This window comes from Lycium barbarum, chromosome 12 (genome assembly GCF_019175385.1).
Source record: "Lycium barbarum isolate Lr01 chromosome 12, ASM1917538v2, whole genome shotgun sequence".
Classification (NCBI taxonomy): Eukaryota; Viridiplantae; Streptophyta; class Magnoliopsida; order Solanales; family Solanaceae; genus Lycium; species Lycium barbarum.
The window spans coordinates 95,303,221-95,319,983 of record NC_083348.1 but is presented as its reverse complement, the minus strand read 5'-3'; the positions used below and the strand labels follow the sequence as shown (position 1 = coordinate 95,319,983).

The 16,763-nt window shown below is 32.5% G+C and overlaps 1 protein-coding gene across 1 annotated transcript; it reads right to left on the bottom strand.

Annotated features, from left to right (window-relative positions):
• Positions 1–3,368: 3,368 nt before the first annotated feature.
• Positions 3,369–11,868, bottom strand: LOC132621975 (serine hydroxymethyltransferase, mitochondrial). The gene is made up of 16 exons (XM_060336480.1): positions 11,653–11,868; positions 11,525–11,575; positions 11,344–11,430; positions 10,768–10,889; positions 10,567–10,643; positions 10,336–10,460; positions 9,466–9,558; positions 8,871–8,963; positions 8,567–8,764; positions 8,293–8,397; positions 7,562–7,627; positions 7,336–7,413; positions 6,993–7,104; positions 6,800–6,910; positions 6,143–6,304; positions 3,369–3,569 (listed from the first exon to the last, which is right to left on the bottom strand). Exons 1-15 carry the CDS (start codon positions 11,740–11,742, stop codon positions 6,156–6,158), a joined length of 1,557 nt encoding a protein of 518 aa, XP_060192463.1. The 5' UTR covers positions 11,743–11,868; the 3' UTR covers positions 3,369–3,569; positions 6,143–6,155.
• Between the last annotated feature and the right edge of the window lie 4,895 nt (positions 11,869–16,763).

The window sequence follows — 16,763 nt, the reverse complement described above, 5'->3', positions numbered from 1 at the left end:
TATTATGTTCATGGTTGGCCTCATTGGCCTTATTTTGTCATTCGAGACATAGATGATGCGAGATATAGTTTGGTTCGCTCGATCTTAGTAAAATGCCGAATGCCAATCACGCCTCACCTAGGCTGGGACGTGACATACACTTCTATTCTTCTAACAATATTAGAATTATATTCAAGGACTCAACTTTATCTAGAAGTGCCAAAAATTTAAGGGAGGAAGGAGGTTATTCTAAGAGATGCCTTGAAGGTGAGATATAATATGCCGTTTCCTTTAGGAGTTTGAAAGAGACAGGTTTGCTTTATTCCAATTGATGGTGATGCCTAGATCTATCAAGAGCGTGGAGACTTGATTTTGACAGATATTATTAATACAGAGTTTTAGCTTAAAAGGCACATAACAAAGAAAAAGCATCAGATAACTTAAAAGTTGGAGTCAATTCCTCAAACGGAAAAGGTCCAAAAATACCCCTGAACTATTGAAAAAGGCTCATAAATACCCTCCTTTCACCTTTTGGTCTAAAAATATCCTTAAGGTTTGTTTTTGGCTCAAATATACCTCTCAAACTAACAAAGTTAAAGTTAACTCTTTTAAAAAGCCAAATGACATTTTGTGATTGGACACATATATTATTTAATTTAAAAATTAAAAAATATGAACAAAACTGATTTTTTTTTTTTGCATTTTGTGAATTAATCAACGAAATATGTTGTTTTTTTTTGCATTTCGTGAATAAAAAAACGAAATAGGAAATTATAATTTTTTTTTGCATTTCGTGTATTGAAAAATGAAATAGGATAAAACAATTAATTTTGTTCATATAAAAACAAAATTGGAAAATATATTTTGTCCAATTTTCCAATTTCATTTTTATATGAACGAAAATAATTTTTTTTTATCCTATTTCGTTTTTTAATACACGAAATGCAAAAAAATATTATAATTTCCTATTTCGTTTTTTTATTCACGAAATGCAAAAAAAAAAACATATTTCATTGATTAATTCACGAAATGCAAAAAAAAAAAAAAAAAACAGTTTCGTTCATATTTTTAAATTTTTTAGTTTTTAATTTTTAAGTTTCCACACAATTGTTTTTTAAAAAAATATGTAAATTACGGAATTTTATTATTGGCAATTGTTTTTTTAAATCTGGAATTTTAAATTACTGGAAATTTATTATTGGCAATTTTTTTTTTAAATTTGGATTTTTTTTTTAAATTACGGAATTTTATTATTGACCAATTACAAATTGCCATTTGGCTTTTTAAAAGAGTTAATTTTAACTTGTTAGTTTGAGGGGTATATTTGAGACAAAAACAAACCTTAAGGGTATTTTTAGACCTAAAAGGTGGATGGAAGGGTATTTTTAGACCAAAAGGTGGAAGGAGGGTATTTATGAGCCTTTTTCAATAGTTCAGGGGTATTTTTGGACCTTTTCCGTTCCTCAAATAATCACTAAACTTGTACATAAATCTCACAAAAGTAACTTTTAAATTTTTTTGGACAATAAGGACATCAAATTATGTCATTGTTTCCAATAAAGTAAATTATTCCATTTTTAGACATAAGGCCCCTTAATCCATATATAAATTATAAAATCTATTACCTAGGCACAATTTTTCGATACTTTAAAATTCTTGTTCATATTAATATTTTTCATATTTTAATAATAAAATAGAAATATTCAACGTAATTTTTCAAGCCATAAGAATAAAACAATACAACCATTTAGGTATGCTATAAGTTTTCTTTGTTATATCAACTTCTTTAGAACTATTTTTTTTTATATTGCTCAAATCCAGAAGTTAAACATTTTAATGAATGGAAGTGCTTGGACATAATTGAAACACATGAGACGTTATGTAGATGCATGATGTGTGTTATTATTATTAGTTTGTAAGAATTACAATAAACTTGCTTATTGGTAGAATATTCGGATTGAGAATATTTTATGTTGGATAACTACTTTGTAAAAATAAAAATATTTTTTCACAATTAATTGTATATCTGCTTTCTAAAACTTTATATATAAATCAAAATAACAAAATATTTTTGTTCAGTTTTACAATTAGTTGTATAAAACATTTTTATATTAAATGTAATCCACTTATTTATAAAACTTAAATAAAATTAAATATCACAAGATCATCTCCAAAAAATAAAAATAGTAAATATTCTTTTTGATAATTTCAATTTTATATATAAAGAAAATTTATTTACAGTCAGTTAAAAAAATTTATAGTTAAGTACTGTGCTCAGTTCTACTATCATTCAACCACATCCTTTAATTGTTTACTTGGACACAATTTTGCAATTTTCTGGAACTTTTGTTCGAATTAATATTTTTCATATTTTGAAAATAAAGAAGGAATATTCAAATGAGTTTTATAATTTAAAAAGGGGAAAATAACCCTCTATGACTATTTAGGAAAAATAATTACTCGAAATGGCCCAATTTGTACCCCTCACTTCAGAAGCCCGTTGTATACTTGTACCCTCACTACAATTGAAAATGTATTGTATATTGTTGTATACAATTGAATTTCCTTGGATATAAACACCTCCTATACATTATTATACACTTTATACATTATTATACACTTTTATACAAAGTTGATAAATTGTCTACTCTAGATGTATAAAGTTGTATATTGTGAAAAAGTGGCTTTGCGGGGTGTAATTTAAAAATATGGCTATACAAATGTAATTTTGTATGATAGATTGTACATTTTTAAAATTTTCCCAAAAAAAATAGATTAAGGGGTCTTATGTCTAAAAATGGAATGATTTACTTTATTGGAAACAATAACATAATTTGATGACCTTATTGTCCGAAAAAATTAAACAGTTACTTTTGTAGAATTTCTCTATAAATTGAGTGACCATTTGAGGAATTGACTCCTAAAAGTTGTCCAAGCTCTCATGGGATGATCATTGGTACCGCCACTCTTTCTCTAAAAATGTCAAGAGTACAAGTGCCTACATATTCAAAATGGTGCGTCATGGATACACTCTGGAAAGGTTGGGTAGTTAAAGGGTTGCTCGGGGTCCACGGGTGTGTCACATGAATTTGGTCTCATGATCAGGGGTAAACTATGTATTCTGTCTGAAAAAATATTGTAAATCAATCTTTTTACAATTAAAAATGATTCTAAAATATTTTAAAAATCATAGTCAAGAAAACTATTTGACAACCCGATCGTAACAGTGCAATATATTTGTTACTGAGTAGCATCATTGATATCGTAGGCCTGTAGTCCACTAGGTTACCTTGATTCACTGTCGTGTGCCTCGTGGCAACATGATCTCAAGGGAATAAAGCAGAACATTGAAATAACAGAATCCTACTTGTAAATGAACAAACTTCATGTAGATAACAAGAGTTTATTGCCTTCAAGGACCTCAGTTGGATTGGAAGTGTTTAATATACAAAGTTACAAATTGGCACACATCGGAACCAACGTCTGCTGGATTTTTTTACATATATAAGAGTGAGAATGATGTACTTCAAAGCAAGCCATGGTTGGATTTTCTTCCCCTTTCACCTTTATGAAGTTGGATATTTAGGTGCCTGTTACCCAAGCACAAACCACAAATGGGAAAAGAAAACAAATGAGCCACGATTGAAAATGAAGAGCAAGGAAATAACCACATTAATGGTGTACAAAGGAGTAAATCTGATCTGAACTACTTCTCAAGAAAAACCAACAAGTCTAAGTTTCTTTGAGATCCATATTATGATGCTGATAATATCCCAGTCACAAAGCATAGAAAATGATCCTTATGCTTTCACATCATAGGCCATACTATATGAAGTACCATTATTACTACTACATAGAAGCATGGGTCTCAACCCATGCTTCGTAGTCCGTTAGTCATAAAAAAAAAAAGGGTGGGCCCCATACTAAACAACACCAAGCAATATAAAAAATAATAATAATAATAAAAAAAACTATATAAAGCATGGGTTTAGACCCATGCTTCGTCGTCCATTGTCCCTTAAAAAAAAAGACCCCATACTAAATAACACCGAGTAATAAAAAAAAAAGGAAGAAAAAAAAGTGAAACTTACCATCTCCAAACTCATGGGAAAAAAAGTGGACCCCATATTATCAAAATCAAGCAATATAAAAAAAAAAAAAAAGTGAACCCCATATTAAAAAAAATATAATGTTAAAAAAAAGTGCAGAATTTGTATTCGTAGCAAACACTAATATAATAAAGTTTTAGATACGGAGCACAAACTATAATGTTATATTAATCGTGTTTTGAACATAGTATATGTATATATATTATATGCATAAAAATAGTACAAACTAATAATGGCAAAAAAAAAAGTGCACCCATAAAGGGTGGACCTCATACTAAACAACATCAAGCAATAAAAAAAAAAGTAGAACCCACCAGCTCTAAACTCACGGTAAAAAAAAGTGGACCACATATTAACAAAATCAAACAATATCAAAAAAAAAAGTGAACCCCATATTAAAAAAAAATAATGTCAAAAAAAAAGTTCAGACTTTGTATTTGTAATAAACACTAATATAATAAAGTTTTAGATACGGAGTACAAACTATAATGTTATATTAATCGTGTTTTGAACATAGTATATATATATATGCATAAAAATAGTGCAAATTAATAATGTCAAAAAAAAAATACACCTCATACTAAAAAATCAAACAATATTCATGTAATTTCCAAAGTATCTCATTAAATCAATAATGATGGATTCATTGCCACGTGCGTATTCGTAACAAACACTAATATAATAAAGTTTTAAATACGGAGCACAAACTACAATGTTATATTAATCGTCTTTTGAACATAGTATCCCATATTGACAAAATCAAGCAATATATATATAAAAAAAAAAGTGAATCCCATATTAAAAAAAACAAATAATGTCAAAAAAAAAAGTACAGACTTTGTATTCGTAGCAAACACTAATATAATAAAGTTTTAGATACGGAGCACAAACTACAATGTTATATTAATCGTGTTTTGAACATAGTATATATATATATTATATGCAGAAAAATAGTGCAAACTAATAATGTCCAAAAGAGTGGGCCCCATACTAAACAACACCAAGCAATATAAAAAATAAAAATAAAAAAAGAAGAAACTATATAAAGCATGACCCATGCTTCGTCGTTCGTTATCCCTTAAAAAAAAAGGGTGAGCCCCATACTAAATAACACCGAGCAATAAAAAAAAAAGTGGAACTCACCATCTCCAAACTCATGGGAAAAAAAAGTGGACTTCATATTATCAAAATCAAGCAATATAAAAAAATAAAAAAAAACTGAACCCCATATTAAAAAAAATATAATGTTAAAAAAAAAGTGTTGACTTTGTATTCGTAGCAAACACTAATATAATAAAGTTTTAGATACGGAGCACAAACTACAATATTATATATTATATGCATAAAAATAGTACAAACTAATAATGTCAAAAAATAAAAGTGCACCCCATAAAGGGTGGACCTCATACTAAACAACATCAAGCAATATAAAAATAAAAAATAAAAAATAAAAAATGGAACCCACCATCTCCAAACTCACGGTAAAAAAAAATGGACCCCATATTAACAAAATCAAACAATATAAAAAAAAAAGTGAACCCCATATTAAAAAAAAATAATGTCAAAAAAAAAAAAGTGCAGACTTTGTATTCGTAGTAAACACTAATATAATAAAGTTTTAGATACGGAGTACAAACTACAATGTTAGATTAATTGTGTTTTGAATATAGTATATATATATGCAAGGAAAATAGTTTCCTTTTAAATAAGTCTTCTCTTTTAAACAATATTAATAAAATTGCCGATTTTGTATTCGTAGCATACATTAATATAATAAAATTTTAGATACGGAGCACAAACTACAATGTTATATTAATCGTGTTTTGAACATAATATATACTATATATATATATATATATATATATATATATATATATATATATAATCACTATTTAAAGACAATTACATACACATAGATGCACTATAATCTAAAGTGTTGGTGCGCAGCACGGGCATAGGCCGTCTAGTATATTTATAAGTTCCAGTTGCTATATGGCTCATCATAGTCAAAGGACACAGTTCATGACTAAGCAAAATACCCCTCAATGACATACCTTGTGTATGTACTTAGTTTTTGTACTTCATCGTTTCTTTCTCGAACCCAATTGTAGGGAACTGCTTAGCATACTCCTCTACATCATGGCGGAGTTTTGCAATTTCAGACTTGATTGGAGCACTGGATTCTAGCGTTGCTACAAAGTCTTTCAACTTTGTCCCTGATACAAAAGGACGATATTATGGTGACTGAAGGGAGTTCGTAGTTTTAAAAAAACAACACATAGTCAAACGAAGCAAGCATTTGAGGTAACAAAATCTGATTTTTAAGTCTCTTCTTTAAAGAACTAAAAGGGTGATAACAAAAGGAAACTCCACATACTTTGGGACTCATGTATACCTAACAAGTCAGATGGACATCTATAGACAGGAAATTATGAGATTTAAGTTATATACTACTCTATCAATATAACTTTGGGACTCATGTATACCTAACAAGTCAGATGGACATCTATAGACAGGAAATTTATGAGATTTAAGTTATATACTACTCTATCAATATAATTTAACTCGTCATTGCAGGTTATTACTTTGTTAGCATATCAAACTTAATATGGAGAGTTACAAATTGTTGTTGGTCAACTTAACTACACCATCAGTGCATAGAACATGAACGTGTATAACCAATATACTTTATTAGCTGGAATCTTACACACCTTGAGATTCAGCCTTTACTTTCACTGCTATCTTCACAGCAGCATCAAAGAAATCAGCAACTTTCACAAAATCTTCCTCAAGAAATCCCCGAGAAGTGAGTGCAGGAGTTCCTGATTAACAACCGTTTTATCGAGTTTGTTTACGATGAAGACTAACTCAATGAAGAAACTATCATAGAGAGAGGTGTTTTACCCATTCTGATGCCACCGGGGACCATGGCAGATACATCTCCTGGAACAGTGTTCTTGTTGGCTGCAATATGTACAGCTTCCAAGACTTTTTCAACCCTGGAACCATCAATACCCTGTAAAAGGACAGGGCTCAATACGTGCTGTGTACTATTTCTTTAAGATGCCAATATATAACATGCAGCAACCTCATGCACTGAAATCTCATCTGATCTTTATAACAGCTCACTGTAATAACTGTATTGCTTGATTTGATAATTCATCAAGAGCAATTGTTACATTCACTAGTCCTCTCAGAGAACTCACAGAGGAAAGTTTTGCCCTTGTCCTAAGAGATCGTACTTTACCTTGGTTTTCAGGTTCACCAAAACCAAGTGATTATCGGTTCCTCCAGAGACAAGTTCATAGCCCTTCTCCCCTAAAGCCTGCAAGATGGAAAATATGCAGCAGCAACGAAGAAAGTGGTATTATGGAGATAATGACTCAGCCATAATTTATAGCTTACTGAAAATAAACTGTAGAATTTCACTAATATGCACTCTATTGGGAACTGCATTCTTCATTGACTCTTACCTGGGCAAATTTTGAGCAGTTGCTGAGGACTTGCTCTTGGTAAGCTCTGTATTCTGGAGTCGTTGCCTGCATTTAGTAGGATTAGAAGCATAATGAGAACAAGCACCATCACAACGGTTTACATAAATTACCTAAGAAATACTCAAGAGCAAAATGGAATGCCTTTTCGAGTTAGTGAAATTATTTCAGAAAGTGTAGAAGCCAACAAGAAGAAAGAAGAATTTCCAATGGCTAGAGAGGTCGGCTCTTCTAAAAACTCTCAAAACTCTTCGAATACAGTAATACATAAATGACTTTCATGAATGTTTTTAGGCCTTTTCGGAAAATGCAAGAATATTTGAATTGGATGTAATAGCCTTTTCCATCTTTTCTCATTTCGATAGGCATCCTACCCTCTTTAGTTTGTAGTCCTCGACTAGCTGCTTCATATAATCATAATATGTTTTTCACCACTTTGAGGAAAAAAATTACTGTAAGATTCAATAAGACATCACAAGTACTATCTATGGGTGTTTATCCGGGACAATAGGTGCTCTGTATTCTGCTTGCTACACAAAATCATTTGCTGAACTAAGGTCAAAACCGTTCAGCTCTTAAATCTCAAAAAGCTTGTTTCATCGCGTAGCACAGATCTTTTACATCCCTGAATAATGAGTAAGAAGATCTTTTACTTAGCCAGTGGCTATACAATTGACGGAACTATCAAAAATGCTGTTGTAAAGATATGAAACCTGTTTCAAGGCAACTGCCAAGCCAGTAATGGTGTGATTGTGGGGGCCACCTTGAAGTCCAGGAAAGACTGCCTGATTAATTTTTTCTTCATAGTCGTACAAGACCTTCAAAATTAACATGACATAATTATGCTATTAGTTTCAACACTACCTAGTAGGCGATATGTCTCCTAGATTTATCCAGCAAGTAGAAAAGAGTCCTACAAAACTGGTTGAATATTAAGAGATGTGCTGCTGAAGTAACAGTTAAGTGGAAGTCTTCTCTTTAACTAACCTCCTTGCCTTGCTTGTTAACCTCTTTAACACCCTTCCTGAAGAAAATCATAGCACCACGAGGCCCACGAAGGGACTTGTGGGTTGTGGTAGTGACAACATCCGCATAATCAAATGGTGATGGGATGACTCCAGCTGCAACCAATCCACTAATGTGTGCCATATCTGCTAGCAAAATAGCCTTCTGTTTGTTGCAAACCTGTCAGATATGCAAAAAAGCACTAGTTCAAATGCCTTCTCTAAATTTTATTAAGTTGATATAGACAACTAAAGTAAATACTGCATAATGGTAAAGTAAAGTTTACCTTACGGATTCGTTCATAGTCATAAAGGCGTGCATAGGCACTAGCACCAGCAACAATTAATTTTGGCCTAAAGAGTGTGGCACTTTTCTCAAGCTGCATAGAAACATAAAAAGCCACAAATTATTCAAAAAGAAAAGGTATCTGTTATTAAGAACCTAACATCCAAGCACGAAGTAAAATAGATCAGCCTTCAATAACTTAGTATCTGAATAAACATTTATAAGTTTCTTTTACACTTGCTAACATAACCAGATGAAAAATCAGTTTTAAGAAGTAAAACGAAACTTCAATATAATCTTAAAAATGTATTAATGGAGGCAACGCCAGCTCCAACATATTGTCTCGTACTGATGAAATATTATTTGCACTGAATCAAGGATGGACCTTCTGATATCACATTATGTTACTTTTCCTTATCAAATTATGATTTGTGCCTCTACATAACTTTTTGCGTCAAAGACAACGAACTCTGAACAAGAAACTGGACTTACAATGTTGAATATGATTATACGAGTTCTCGAGTACACTATTCAAAAGGAGAGGATGAAGGGTAGAAGTCAAATGAAAAGAACTATAAAAAGAAAGCAGAAACTACCTGGTCATAATCAATATAGCCAGTGCTCTCATTGAGTCTGTATGGCATTGTCTCAAAGAATATAGAGACCGCAGATATCTTCTTTGTATCAGTCTGTGATAATTAAACATAACATAAGACAACCCTATATAATGTAATCAAAATTAAACCATAGAATAATTACACTAGAAAGAAGAACTCAAGTTTTGCCAAGAAATAAGCCGACTCCAACTCCAGATCTGTACAGCATGTATGAACATAATAGATACATGCACTCATGTATGCGCCAATTCAAATGCGCTGAACTTCATATAACTCAAATTTTACCGGTAATAAATGTAAGATCATGCATGATCTTAAAGCAGAAAAAATTGGTCTTATAAAGTATGGTCTGCGTACACTTTACCCTCCCCAGACCCCACATTGTGGGATTTCACTAGGTATGTTGTTGTTGTTGTTGTATAAAGTGGCAAAGCATCACCAACATATTAAGTTATTACTCTAAGAATCGATGCAATATATGAACCAACCAGATAGAAATTGTATACAGACAGATATAAGCACGTTTAACAGCATTCCAGTTTACACTGTCTTTACTCACATATCAGATAAAATTTATGGGGTGTTGGCTTAAATCCTAGTGAAATTCTTCATTCACAACAATGCTAAAGCAGAAGAACATAAGTAATATAACTAAATGCACCTCATAGAATCCCAGAAAACATTAATTTTCCAGTACCAAGGACCCTGGAAGGAGTACAGTATTTACACCACAAGGCACAAACCACTAACGCAAGCTTCTTCAGTGCTCACACTTTTTAATGCTGTGCTGGTTCTCAACAGCCAGAAAACGTGTCATTTAGGATGAGAAACAACAGAATATAGAAGCACCTGATATCCATGAGAAAGATGTCCACCATGAGGAAGATCAAGAGCCATGATCCGTTCATGAGGTTTTAATAATGCAGTGTAAACATGGAAATTAGCCGGTGATCCTGATAGAGGCTGCACATTCACTGCATTAATAAAAGGTTAATTGAGGATGATTACTTTTATTTCTAGCACCATTTGTGATGAAATATAATCTGAGGACTACACCCTAAAATGAATTAAACCTATTACCTCCCCATTTTGCAGGATCCAACCTGAATGCTTCCAAAGCACGTTTCTGGCATAAGGTTTCTGCCATGTCTATGTACCTGGACAGCCACTCATTCTTTCATAATAGGAAAAGAAAATCTGATATTCATATAGCTAACTGATGAAATATAGTTTAATGAAACAAGACTTAGGAGAAGGAAAAATAGTAAACATTCTGCATACTCATTTCCTCCATAATATCTGGCGCCAGGATATCCTTCACTATACTTGTTAGTCATAACTGATCCAACTGCTTGCATCACCGAAACGGAAGTGAAGTTTTCTGATGGAATGAGTTCGAGCCCCTAAAGAAAGCATTTTGTAACTCTGGTAAGACATTTAACTTCCATAACTTCTTCTTTGCATCTTAAACAAAGGAAAGACAATTATCACATATACTATATGTGATAAGAAGAGTAAAAGGATCGAGACATAATAATTCTTAGCTAGCCTTTTTTCTGATAAAAAATTATTAGCTAAGCATTCTATGCTCTTAATAGGAGATTGATCGGTTAGTTAATTTCAGCAAATAAGACTCCCCACCAAGTAATCTGAAAAGCGTTTGCATCCAAAGGTGGGGTCTAGTGGACAATAAAATGGGTGAAAAGTGAAGACCAAGGCTCAAATCCCAGCCAAGACAAATTATCAAATCAATCAATTAAGCCTTAATCCAAAATTGGTTGAGGTCAGCTATACCAATATAAGTAACTGAACAAAATTTGAGCGAGCAAGAGGTGAAAAAAAACAAAGAAACAGAACCTTCCATTGACGGGCTTTCTCATGCTCAATAATATCAGCAATCTCAGGATCAACAACCTCTAGTGGAGCATTCAGTTGCTTTGGCCACTGAAGAGTATTCAGGCTTTCAAGTTAGAAATGAAAAGACACGAGTATAAGTACAATTAAACAACAAACAGATTCCAATTCATAACGAGCTTACGGTGACTCCAGATTTTTCCTTGTCGTAGACAGCTTCACTAGGCAAAGATGACTGCAACAACAACATACATTAATCAAACTAAGCAAAGGCAAGAGAACTTAAGGTAATACTACTAAAGAAAGACGAACCATGTAATAGAGAGAGCCACCATTGTGGAGACGCTTAATGGGCTTGTCAACAGTAGAGGACAGCTTACGAAGAGCTATTGCCATAGCCATTGCAGTTATCCTCCTTCTGCACCACCTAACACATACACACACACACACACATACTGAAAGAGTTTTGTGAATATTTTTGTCTTGAGTGGAATTTGGAAGATGATGTTTGGGTGGTGCAAGAAATTTGGATAAATTTTCTGGTCCTTATGGCGCCACCTTATACTCATATTCCATATCCTTTTCTTTTTACTCATGTTAAAAGTTAATTAACGGCTAAGGAGAGTGTTTAAAATCCTGACCATATCTGCATGTATTTGGAATACATTGGCACTCATTACTTATTTTATGGTAATAAATTCAAACATAGCATAGTTTGATTTTTGTGCATTAAAGTGTAAAAATTAGTTAAGTTAGACCTATAATACTGTAAACAGTAACCGGTAATTTTGTTTTCCTAGGAAGTTTAAGGTGTGGTAACTAGAAAAATAATACTAGTATAATAATCTGCTAGTGTAAAAATAAAATGTCCATTAAGTATTAACTAACTTAGGTCCTTTTAAAAATTAATATATGACTCCCTAAGGATCCCAGAAAAGGGAAGAGAGGGAAACCACTGATTCAATTGTTTGTGGGGCATATGCGTATCTTCCATGAATGCACTCTTTGAATTGAAGTTGAAAAAGAGATATTTGAGTTGGAAGTGGAAAATGTCGTTACTTTAGCCATCCTATTCTGTAATACCAACCATAGATGCCCTATCCAACCTACAAGTTTATAGCCACAAAGGCGACTCTCCAAGATTAATGTTTCTTTAACCTGTTATGGAATTTGGGGAAGCCTTCTCCTTGGGACATTTTGATCTTTCTTGGAATTTACGAACCCACTTGGGTCACTATATACCCTCCGGTGACCCAGCCGTGGGTCCAATGGCACGACGACAGAGGTTTTGAATGGGCCTGAAGAGACAATCTTGTTCATTCCCAGATGGAATCTGAAAGGCTCTTTTGATCTGTAATTATTTGGGCTTTTTACACTTATTTGCCCGTCCATTATAAACTTAAATGGGCTTAGTGGTCTAGCTCAAACTTGGGCCTGATTTTTTATTGGGGAAAAGAACGTCGCTATCCCGAAAACAAAATAATTACCGGCTCATATCCCTCTTACTTTCATGCACCTAAAACTATTTACCCAAAATTATAATACCAATATGGTATATAAATATACTGAGATGATATCATGTTCATTTATTCAAAAGACACACTTTTCTCTATCTTATATACGTATGATATCATGGAGAACTGCTTCAGTCCTTCAATAAGACACTCCTAGTACTCTGTGATACCATCGTGGTACATAAATATACCGAGACGATATCATGAAAGACTGCTTCAGTCTTTCTCTTAGTCCTCCATGATACCATCATGATATATAAATATAATGTGATAATATACTGGAGGAAGGATTTTGGGCGAGGGGGGTACTCGAGTAAATATTTTCGGCCGGTTAGGTAAGAAGCGAATTTAGTTTAGGAGAGGGCATGAGCGGGTAAATATTTTACATTTTAAGCTTATTTGGTGTTGTTTTCGCTTTTTTATTTCATTTTAGTCTCTTTTCACGTAAAAATTGTAGGGACCTCAGGAAGTCCTAGAAAATAAGTATTAAATTATATAATCTACAACTATTTCTAATTTACATAATCTACAATATATACCCTATAAATGAGTAAATGAGAAAATCTTTAGATATGGTAATTTTCGTATAAATAAGGTCATTAAATCTGATAGGTTATATTTTTTCCATTAAGTAATTTGTCCCTAAAAATTTCTCCATTCCTACCTTTCAATAAGGAAACAATATCATCAAACCCCAGAAATACTCCATTAACAAACGCTACAAATACTCATTCGGTACAATTTGCTCATACGCTCCATCTTCTATTAGATAATATTGTAATATTGTGTACTGCATATATATTATACATAAGGTATTATTATACTATATACTATGTATATAATATACAAACTTAAGTATACTAATTCCTACTATTATGCCCAGAAATATTTTGTTACCTTCTTTTAATTACACTTACCAACTTGAATATATACATGGTATTATTATATTATATAATGTATATAATATAAAAATTTAATATACTAATTCTTACTATTAACAAATATTTTATTACCGTCTTTCCAATTACACTTACCAATTTGAATATACCATATATATTCTTAGACGTATTTTGCCCCTAGAAACAAAAATAATGTGAAAAAGTGGCAACACATGCTTAAAAATTATAACAAAAAAAAACTGAAAATATTAAGTAATAAAACTACAAATACGAAATAGTAGTGCAAATCAGAAGACTTTAAATCTGTATATAAAAGCAAAGTTTGAGAAATTGTATTTCTGAGAGCTTGAGGAGATGGATATAGAAGGAGAGAGAGCATGATATTGAAGATTAGAGCACCTTTTGATTGATAAGATAAGTTTTTAGGTGAGAGAATTAGATTTTATTGTGCATTTAGTTAGGAGAGATTTTTTAGAGATTTGAAAGATTGTATATAATATAATTAAAAGTTTAAAAAATAAAAAAATTGTATTAATGCAATTTTTTTAAAGTAGTTCTAACTTTTGAAGATTAATTTTTAAAATGTCGTATCTGTGTTGTTTTTTCCAAAATTGTACGGTTAGCCGCTTTTTGGACGGATTTTGTGAAACATACTTTAATGTTTAAAAATCCTTGAAAAATAGTAACTTTTGGTGTGGATATGCGATGTCAGTGCCATGCATTTCGAAATTAAAGAAGAGAAAAATCCAAAATATTATCATGGATTTTGAAATCCATAGCACTACCATGAATTTCGAACTTAAAAAGAGTAAAACTCCATGATAATATTCTGGATCGTCCATATCTCCATATCTCTAGTGGAGCATTCAGTTGATAATAATATTCTGGATCGTCCAGGATACAGTGCTAGCCTGTCTTGTACCTGTCGTTGGCACTTATGCCCCTATTTTATGATGGTCTTTAATTTTTTCCCCTCATAACAATTTTTTTTTTTTTTGCGGGGCATAAGTTTATATCTTCACATCATAATATCACACAAGTTATACCCTTCATGACTAAGAACTTATGCCCTACTACGCAAAAGTTCGATTTCTAAAGGATAAAAATTAAAGAACAGCCCGTTTGAAGGGAAAATCGTGCATTTTCTGGTAATATTTACCATAAAATTGCCTTCCTAAACGAGAATTTGCCTCAATGAGCACTTGCCTATATTGCCTCCATGGACATTTCACTCTTTTTATCCTTTACTTTGTCCTCTTACATACTGTAGCGGAGCCACATAGAGCCGAGGGTGTTCATCCGAACCCCCTTGACGGAAAAAAAACACTGTTTTTACAAGGTTAAAATTATTTTTTATGTATATATAGTAGATGTTGAACCCCCTTAGGCTTCTTCGTATGTTTACTTTTTTATATTTTGAACCCCTCGGCGGAAATCCTGACTCCGCCACTGCTTACATACAATACTAGATTAGCTATAAGACTTTTTCCTTGAGTCCACACATATATGTGGTGATCGTGCGCGCCCTTTTGGTATGAATAGTTCATCGGTTTGGGCAGGGCAATGAAAGGAATCTCATGGCTAAATTCGGCTGAGCATATAATATAAGAAAAATATACAGCATCATTTTAATTTCCCTGGTTTTGTTGGTATACTTAAGGCCAAGAATCGTCTGCTTGTTCTATGCATTTGTTCTCCATGGCGACAAGAGTAGTTAGCGGTGGGTATGGGCTGATACATTACCAAAATTCACATGATTTACAAATGGCTCTTTAACCTCTTGTCTCCTAATTTCATATCTTTTTTCATTTCTTTCGGCATTTTCTATGTTTATTCTTTTCTCCTAATGAATGCGAGAACAAAAAAGACAACTGGATAGTAGAGCTACTTAGTAGCCTAATTTGAAAAATAGGCCCAAAAGGCAAACATCATGTAAAGTAGAAAATATTCTTTTCTTACGAGTTCGGCACTTTTGTAACCCAAAAAAAATAATTTGGAACCAAACTAACTCATTAAAAAAAAAAAAAAACTAAACTAGGCTTCACGCACAGATTCTGTGCGTGAAAGGGCCAAAGCGTACATTTACATTTTGTCCCTTTCACGCACAGAATCTGTGCGTGAAACCCTTACGTAAAACCCGACCCAACCTTTATTCTTTCTCTTATCAAACTCAAAAATTAAGGTATTTTGCGCACTTTGATCGAAGATTAGTCACATTTCAAAACACCGGGATATAAATATTTTATATAGAACTTAATATTTTTTTAGTGTACAATAATATCGGCTCATTACATCAAGTATACATATACATTTGGATTGTCGTTTTAGGGGTTGTAAAGTGCTCCGAAGTACGTTTGAAAACTTGTTATATTTAGGTTTAAGTGCCATATTTTATAGGGTGAGATTCTTTTATGTCTTTTTTATTTTGGTATTGTGTAATCCACACTTTTTGAATGTGCAAAAATAAATATAATATTTAAAAATAATTCATCCAATACGAGAGGTTCATAATAATTGAAAAATATTTCATTCCATTAGCAACGAAATACATCATTAAATTACAATAGACTAAAAAAAAATAATCAAGTTCTAGACACTCTTCTACTTCCAGATGTGCTGCCACCACGAGAGTTTTGCCCACATGAACGCTTATCATGCCCAAATTGCTTACATGTCGAGCACTTGCGAGAGTAAGTCTTTTCGCTAATATCAATTTGATTGTGATAACGGGTTAGCTTATTTTTTTCCCAATTTACGGATATGGTTCTTGTTCGCAATCATAGAAAACGGCGCGACTGACCAATAAACTTGATCACCAAGGGGCCGGAATTGGCCAGAATATGCTTTAAGGTATTTTACGACCTTATATTCCTCCGCCATATAATCAGTTACATTTCTGGCGTTCTCTCAAAGCACTTGACTGCATGAGAACATGGCATGTGGTACGTTTGCCACTTACCACAAGTGCATGATTGTGTACGCTCAGTAACGATATGTTTGTTTCCTCCTT

What these genes read in the sequence shown, in the direction of transcription:
- LOC132621975 (XM_060336480.1), bottom strand. Translation starts at nt 11,742, where the DNA reads ATGGCTATGGCAATAGCTCTTCGTAAGCTGTCCTCTACTGTTGACAAG. An exon ending in ATCTTTCTCATGGATATCAG is followed by an intron (nt 9,559 to 10,335) that starts GTGCTTCTATAT and finishes TAATTATCACAG; the next exon opens with ACTGATACAAAGAAGATATC. An exon ending in AGTAAAGGCTGAATCTCAAG is followed by an intron (nt 6,305 to 6,799) that starts GTGTGTAAGATT and finishes CTTTTGTATCAG; the next exon opens with GGACAAAGTTGAAAGACTTT.